General features: G+C 50.1%; 1 protein-coding gene across 1 annotated transcript in view; it reads right to left on the reverse strand.

Moving 5' to 3' along the window:
• The window catches only part of CLIC5 (chloride intracellular channel 5), a 125,399-nt gene extending 123,823 nt beyond the window's left edge, over positions 1 to 1,576 (reverse strand). The window contains exon 1 of the mRNA XM_075063617.1: positions 1,517 to 1,576. Within this exon, the coding sequence (XP_074919718.1) occupies positions 1,517 to 1,559 (43 nt within the window). The 5' untranslated portion in view covers positions 1,560 to 1,576. The remainder of the gene's footprint in view (positions 1 to 1,516) is intronic.
• Between the last annotated feature and the right edge of the window lie 6,580 nt (positions 1,577 to 8,156).

Consider the following 8,156-nt stretch of genomic DNA (forward strand, 5'->3'; position numbering starts at 1 on the left):
TCAGGAAGCAGAACAAAGCCCATTTCCCCTTCACTTTTTCCATGCGTAACTGGCACATTGCTTGAACATCTTCTCAAATCCAAATTAAAAGATTATCAAACATATATTAAACATCATCAAAAATCATGTGTCAGGCTCCCATAACCAAGAGATTGGCTTACAAATCATGAGATTTTAAAATAATAAATATGGGGTTCTTTTGATTTACTTCCTGTTTTTCAAACATCACAAGTTATTGGGTCCTGTTTTCATGCTTTTCTGTGCAATCGTGAAGGTTAGAAACTTACAATTTTAAAATGAAAGCTGAAATTCTTGAATAATCATTTGCCTGCTGGACCTGGAGCTTCAAATAAAATATGAAGGGTTACATTCTGGCTCCACTGAAGCCAGTGGGAGTTTTGCCATTAAACACAGCTAGGATCTCACACTAGATATTGCAAAACTTGCAATTCAGTCATGAGAGTTGGCACCACTGACATTTTGATGGGCTCTTAAATCTACACAGCTCCCAAAAACTATATTAAGGGCCTGATTCCACAGTCCTAGGCAAACACCCTGTTTCCTCCTCTATGAATGTGGAGGTCCCCCTGGTGGTGAAACCCGTGCAATTGCACTCCATAAGAGGGCTGAATTCAAAGCAGGGAGTTGTACAGTACAAGAACTCAGCTTCATGAGAGCTCCCTGAATAAGAAGGGGGCCAGGCAATGGTTGCAAAAGCCAGAAGATCTTCTGCTGTAGGAAACCTTCAGCTGGTCTCACACATAGAGCAGATATGCTAAGATGCTTCCACAGGGCAACTTCATGAAAATGTGCATCTCTCCCAGCACACAAGTCTACTACTTGGGCTGAGCACTAGAGCAGTGGATATGGCCTCAAATGCACACCCAACACAACCATTGGCTTAAATGGAATGCTTGGGTGCACGAGGGAAGTAGAGTCATGCCTTATGACTTGTTTTATTTATCCCTCTGAATTTTATAGAGCATACTCTGTGGATCCACCCCACCTTATAAAACAGAAGGTGTATCTCAGGGAAGATGGATGGGGATGGAGAGATAGCACCTGAAAGTTGCAGTTGAGTTCAGAAATGTTATTTCAACAGTAGCATTTTAAAAAGGCTTTGCGGCAGAAGCATCTCATTCCATATTCATCTTGCGGAGTGAAATGTGTTGCCCTACAACAGCTGCCTCGGTCCATCCTTGTCTAAACCTACCCCCTCTTTAATATGCCTTCTTGGCTTTTTGGACCTTTGTTAGAGTTTATTGTTTGTTATTCTGTTATATACAGCTCCAAGAAGCTGGGAGGGTTGGGAAGAAGGGGAGCCTGTTCGTTTTGACATTTTTATTTGGTTTTCAAATTTTCTTGCTTTTAAGAAAACGCTTTGCGTGTTTTCAAGCTTTTCAAGAACATAGATGCATTTTGCTGTCTAACCTGTGCTGTTCAAAGACTTCTCTTATGAAGGGCTCCATGCTATAAGAACTCTCTGGGCATAACTCCCATTGATTTCAAGAGATACCTGATGCACAGAGTGCTTGCAGGATCAGATCCTCTAAGACCATCAAAATGCTTCCCTTGTCCTCTCCCTGCTGCCACTCAGTCTTAAAAATCACTGAGAAGGGAAAAAAGAAAAAACTATCATCACTATTGATGACTGCTTTAGAGGAGAACCAACATGCAGCTTCTATAGACCTAAATCATCACAATCAGTTTTTCGCAGAGAAAGCAATTGCAGTAAGTAGCAGCACTTGCTGGAAATGAACAAGAAGGCAGGTAACATACAAATATTATGCAACAGTTTGAAACTTGGTGTTTCATACTTTTGAGTAATAAAATCCCTTTTACCACTTCTCTTTCCCCACCCTGGTGCTTGCACAGAACACAGCTTCATTTCTCTGGAAGATCGGGACTTGACTCCACTGTCTTGCACTTTAGTTATTTATGCTTTTTATTCATTATTTTTTAATATTTATATTGGTCACAACCAAGTTGGGCCTTAGTGTACCAGGCCCTGTACCAATATAATAAATGAGAGTTCCTGCTCCAAAAAACTCACAATCAAAAATTGGTATACAATTTATACCTGTGCAAAGTGTGTGCAAAATGGGTGTAGAATGCTACTCTGATCTCATAGCATTTTATATCTACTTTGCACAGTATAAAGGACTATATAAGGTGCAAAGCAGTGAAGAATCTGGCCCTCTTCCTGCATCTAAGAAAGTATTTATTCAAAATAAATCTAGGAAATGAAGAACAGACACCCTTTTCCCCTTACGGCTTTATCTTCACTACAAACTTTTGTGTTCAAATACACTAAAAAGTCAAATTAATTAAAATGATTCTGACTATGACTTTGCAGTTAGTATGGGTAAAACCAAGTTATTATCAATGGGTAAAATTTTCAATGGGTAAAAAGTATTTTTCTTTTCTTAATTCATTCTCTTTCTTTGAGATAATATAAGTTAGGCAGGCCGAGTTGCTTATTTAGACCATCCAGACTCAACAAGCCTGGTACTGTATTTTTTCATAGAGTCACAGATTTTTTTAGACCAGAGCAGACCTTTCAATCATACAGTCTGACTTACTGTATAACGGAGGCTATAGAATTTCACCCAGTTATCCCTGTATTGAGTCCAATAATTTGTGTTTAATTAAAGTATATCTTCTTGAAGACTTCAAGAGATGGAAAATCCACCACATCCATTGGTAGTTTATTCCAATAGTCAATCAACCTTGCTGTTAAAAAGATGTGCTTTTTTCTCATTTGAATTTGTCTGCCTTTAACTTCCAGACAGTAGTTCCCATTGTGCCTTTCTCTGTTGTATTAAAGAGCCAATTACTACCGGTATTTTCTCTCTATAAAGGTACTTATATGTTGTAATCAAAATACTTTCTGATCTTTTTGATAAACTAAACAGATGGAGCTCCTTCAGTTTAGCACTCTGAGGCATTTTTCCCAGCCCTTGAATATTTTTTGTGGCTCCTCTTTGTACCCTCTTCACCCTCCCTTTGATTCGGATCCCACTGTAATCCACTGGGAGAGGGGTTTCGAGTGCAGGAGGGAGCTCTGGGCTGGGGCAGAGGGTTTGGGTGCAGGAGGGGGTGCGGGCTGCAGGCTATGGAAGGGGGCTCAGGGCAGGCATGCAGGCTCTGGGAGGAAGTTATCGTGCGAGAGGGGTGCAGGGCTGGGGAAGAAGGTTGGGGTGCAGGAGCAGGTTCTGACCTAACTTCCCTCTAAGCTGCATGGCCGCTCGGCAACCTATTAAGAACCATGCAGGCACTCAGGGCTGTGGGGGGAGAGATTCCTCTCCCCCAGCCCTAGCCACAGTCCAGCTACAGACGTGCTACAACTTGGTGAGATATGCCCCTCCCCTGACCCCAATCCAGCCCAGCCCTGCCATGGCTGGGGGAGACACACCCATTCCCTGGCCCCAACCCAGCCCCGGTCTTGCGGTGGTCATGGGAGAGGCGCTTCTCCCACGGCTCCAACCGTGGTGGGGAGAGGCACCCCTCGCCCCCACCCTAGGCTCTCTCCCCGTCGCAGCCTCAGGGCAGCCAGCACCCCAATCCCCTCATCCCCAGCCCCACAAATGCAAAAAATGGATTGTAAAAAGAACCAAACATCAAGCATGCCAAGTCTTCAGCAGGAGTTGACACATTCTTGTGGGACATTTACTCATGACTTTGCTTCTTGCAGATCAGACTATACAGCCACAAGGAGATATCGTGATGTCATTGTGAAATATAACGGACAGCCATACACATGTGACCTTAGGAGTATCAGTTTATAGGGAGTGGGAGGACCTGTGCAGGTAGAGTTCCTCTCCTTTTACATTTATTTCTTCAGATTAAAGCCCAGAGCCCTTTAAATCCCCGCCGCAGAAGCTGGTGCGGTCCAGCACGGCGTACTGGCTCTTGCCGGTACGCCGTACCGGATTGGACTGGCTTACTTTCACCTCTGGAAAAAGCTGGAGTACTTTTTTTGCCTTGGTCTTCACAGACAAGGTCAGCTCCCAGACTGCTGCACCAGACAAGGTCAGCACAGTATGGGGAGGAGGTGAGCAGCCCTCAGTGGTGAAAGAATAGGTTAAGGACTATTTAGGAAAGCTGGACATACATAAGTCCATGGGGCCAGATGCAATGCATCCGAGGGTGCTGAGGGAGTTGGCTGATGTGATTGCAGAGCCGTTAACCATTATGTTTGAAAACTCGTGGCGATCAGGGGAGGTCCTGGATGAAAAAGGCGAATATAGTGCCCATCTTTAAAAAAGGGAAGAAGGAAAATCCGGAGAACTACAGACCAGTCAGCCTCACCTCAGTCCCTGGAAAAAATCAGGGAGCAGGTCCTCAAGGAATTCATTTTGAATCACTTGGAGGAGAGGAAGGTGATCAGGAACAGTGAACATGGATTCACTAAGGGTAAGTCATGCTTGAACATCCTGATTGCCTTGCCTTCTATGATGAGATAACTGGCTCTGTGGATAAGGGGAAAGTGGTGAACATGATATATCTTGACTTTAGCAAAGTTTTTGATACACTCTCCCACAGTATGCTTGCCAGCAAGATAAAGAAGTATGGATTGGATGAATGAACTATAAGGTGGATAGAAAGCTGGCTAGATCGTTGGGCTCAATGGGTAGTGATCAACAGCTCGATGTCTAGTTGGCAGCAGGTATCAAGCAGCGTGCCCCAGGGGTTGGTTTTGTTCAAAATCTTCGTTAATGATCTGGATGACTGGATGGATTGCTCCCTCACCAAGTTCACGGATGACACTAAGCTGGGGGAGATATGCTGGAGAGTAGGGATAGGGTCCAGAGTAACTTAGACAAATTGGAGGACTGGGCCAAAATACAGGTGAGGGCTGTGGTGCCAGGGGGTTCAATGGGAAGCTATGGTAGGTTACAGGTGAGGGCTCCGGAGGTAGAAAGATTCAATGGGAAGCTATGGCAGGAATCAGACACTGGTGAGGGGTGTGGTGCCAGGGGGTTCAATGGGAAGCCACAGCAGGATACAAGTGAAGGCTGTGGTGCTGGTGGGTTCAATGGGAAGCTATGGCAGGATACAGGTGAGGGGTGTGGTGCCAGGGGGTTCAACGGGAAGCTATGGCAGGATACAGGTGAGGGCTGTGGTGCCGGGGGTTCAATGGGAAGCTATGGCAAGGATACAGGTGAGGGCCGTGGTGCGGGGGTGGGGTCAATGGGAAGCCTATGCAGGATAGATATGAGGGTGTGGTGCCGGGCGGGGTAAGAGTTCAATGGGAAGCTATGGCAGGATACAGGTGAGGGTGTGCTGCCGGGGGGTTCAACCGGGAAGCCCTACGGCAGGATACAGGTGAGGCTGTGGTGCCGGGGGGTACAATGGGAAGCTATGGCAGGATACAGGTGGGTGTGGGCCAGGGGTTCAATGGGAAGCTATGGCAGGATACAAGTGAGGGGGGTGGTGACGGGGGAATAATGGAAACTATGGCAGGATACAGGTGAAGGCCGTGGTGCGGGGGTTCATGGGAAGCTATGGCAGGCATACAAGTGAGGGCTGTGGTGCCGGGGGGTTCAACTGGGAAGCTATGGCAAGGATACAGGTGATGGTGTGTGCCCGGGGTTCATGGAGAAGCCTATGGCAGGATAACAGGTGAGGGGTGGCTGGTGCCGGGGGGTTCAATGGGAAGCTACGGCAGGATACAGGTGTGGCCGTGGGTGCTGGGGGGTTCATGGGAAGCTAGGCAGATACCGGTGAGGGCTGTGGTGCCGGGGGGTTCAACGGGAAGCCTGGCAGGATACAGGTGAGGGGTGTGGTGGCGGGGTTCAATGGGAAGCTATGGCAGGATACCGGTGAGGGTGTGTCGAGGGTCAATGGAAACTATGGCAGGATACAGGTGAGTGGTGTGATGCCGGGTGTTCAACGGGAAGCTATGGCAGGATAACAGGTGAGGGGGTGATGCCCTAGGGGGGTTCAACGGGAAGCCTATGGCAGGATACAAGGTGAGGGGTTAGTGCCAGGGGTTCAAGGGGAAGCTATGGCAGGATACAAGTGAGGGCCGTGGTGCCAGGGGGTTCAAATTGGGAAGCTATGGCAAGGATACAGGTGTGAGCCGTGCTGCGGGGGGTTCAATGAGAGCTTATGGCAGGAACACAGGTGAGGGGGTGCGTCCCAGGGGATTCAATGAGAGCTATGGCAGGATACAGGTGAAGGCTGTGGTGCCAGGGGTTCACGGGAAGTTGGCCAAGGATAAGGTGAGGGCTGTGGTGCCGGGGGTTCAACAGGAAGCTCTGGCAGGATACGGTCAGGGTGTGGTTGTGGGGGTTCAGTTGGGAGCTATGGCAGGATAAGGTGAGGATGTGGTGCGGGGAGTTCCAATGGACAGATATGGTACGGTGCGGGGTGTGGTGTGAGGGGGTTCATGGGAAGTATGGCAGGCATACAAGTGAGGCGTGGTGCGGGGGGTTCATGGGAGCTATGGCCAGGAACACGTGCGGGCTGTTGGCTGCGGGGGTTCAAGGGAAAGCTATGGCAGCGCATAAGGTGAAGGGTGTTGGGGCCAAGGGGTTCAACGGGAAAGCTATGGGCGTAAGGTGAGGGCTGTGGTGCCGGGGGCTTCAATGGGAAGCTACTGGGAATACAGGTGAAGGTGTGTGCCAGGGAGTTCAAATGGGTATATGTCGAGGATACAGGTGTGGGGTGTGGTGCGGGGGGTTCCATGGAGCGTCTGAGATCAGGTGAGGGGGTGGTGCTGGGGGTTTCATGGGAACTTGGCAGGTACCGGTGCGGGCGTGGTGCTGGGGGGTCAATGGGCAGCTATGGCAGGATACAGGTGAAGGGGTCTGTGGTGCCCGGTAGTCAGTGGAGCTATGGCGGCATAACGGTGGAAGGGTCGTATTTGCGGGGCGTTCAATGAGAGCCTATGGCAGGAATAAGGTGATGGTGTGGATTGCGGTGGTGTCACGGGAAGCTATGGCAGGATAGTGAGGGTGTGATGCGGGGGGTTTCAACGGAAGCTATGGCAAGGATCAGGTGTAGGGGGTGTGGTGACGGGGGTTCCATGGGAGACTATGCGAGGATTAACAGCTGTGGGTGTGTGGTTGCTGGGGCTTTAAATGGGAAGCTGGCAGGTACGGTGCGGCCGTGGTGGCGGGGATTCAACGGGAAGCTCATGGAAGGTACGGTGAGGGGTGTGGTGCCGGGTTCAATGGGAAAAGCTATTGCTGATACAAGGTGAAGGTGTGGTGCGGGGGTTCATGTGGAACATTATGGCGAATGACAGGTGTGGGCCCGTGGTGCCGGGGTTCCACGGGCTCATGACAGGATACGAGGGTGAGGGGTGTCGTGCGGGTTCAATGGGAAGCTTTGCAGATTAGGTTGCTGCTGTGGTGCAGGGGGTTTTAAGTGGGAGCGTAATGGCATGGTAACAGGTGGTGGGCCGTGAGGGGGTTCTTCATGGTGGCTCAGTACGGTGGGGTTTGCCGGTCAGGGTGGGCGGTACGGCGCTGTAGTGCGGTCAATGTGAGACTGATCCGTGAGTGGGGTGTGGTCGGGGGTTTACTGGAATCGGCGGATCGGTGGGGGTTGGTCGGGGAGTAGGAATGGACAGCGTGCGGGCGTGGTGCCGGGGGGTTGGGAACGCTTGACGGATACAGGTGGGGTGGTGGTCCGGGGGCGTTCATATGGGAAGCTATGGCAGGATACAGGTTGAGGGGGTGTGGTGCGGGGGGATTCAACAGGGACTATGCAGGATACAGGTGCGGGCGGTCGGTGCCGGGGGGTTAACGGGAAGCTATGGCAGGATACAGGTTGGGAGTGTAGGTGCCGGGGGTTCAATGGGAAGCTATGGGCAGGATACAGGTGAAAAGGTGTGTGCCGGGGGGTCACAAGGAAGCTAGGCAAGGATACAGGTGCGGGCCCGTGGTGCCGGGGGGTTCAACGGGAGCTATGGCAAGAATACAGGTGAGGGGTGTGGGCCGGGGGGGTTCCCAACTGGGAAGCTATGGCAGGATACAGGTGAAAGGGTGTGGTGGCCGGGGTTTAAAACGGGAAGCTATCATGGCGATACAGGTGTCGGCCGAGGTGCCAGGGGGTTTCAACGGGAAGCCTAGAACAGGATCAGGTGAGGGTGTCGTGCCAGGGAGTTCAATGGGAAGTTATGGCAGGATAAGTGAGGGGTGTTG

This window comes from Chelonoidis abingdonii, chromosome 3 (genome assembly GCF_003597395.2).
Source record: "Chelonoidis abingdonii isolate Lonesome George chromosome 3, CheloAbing_2.0, whole genome shotgun sequence".
Taxonomy (NCBI): domain Eukaryota; kingdom Metazoa; phylum Chordata; order Testudines; family Testudinidae; genus Chelonoidis; species Chelonoidis abingdonii.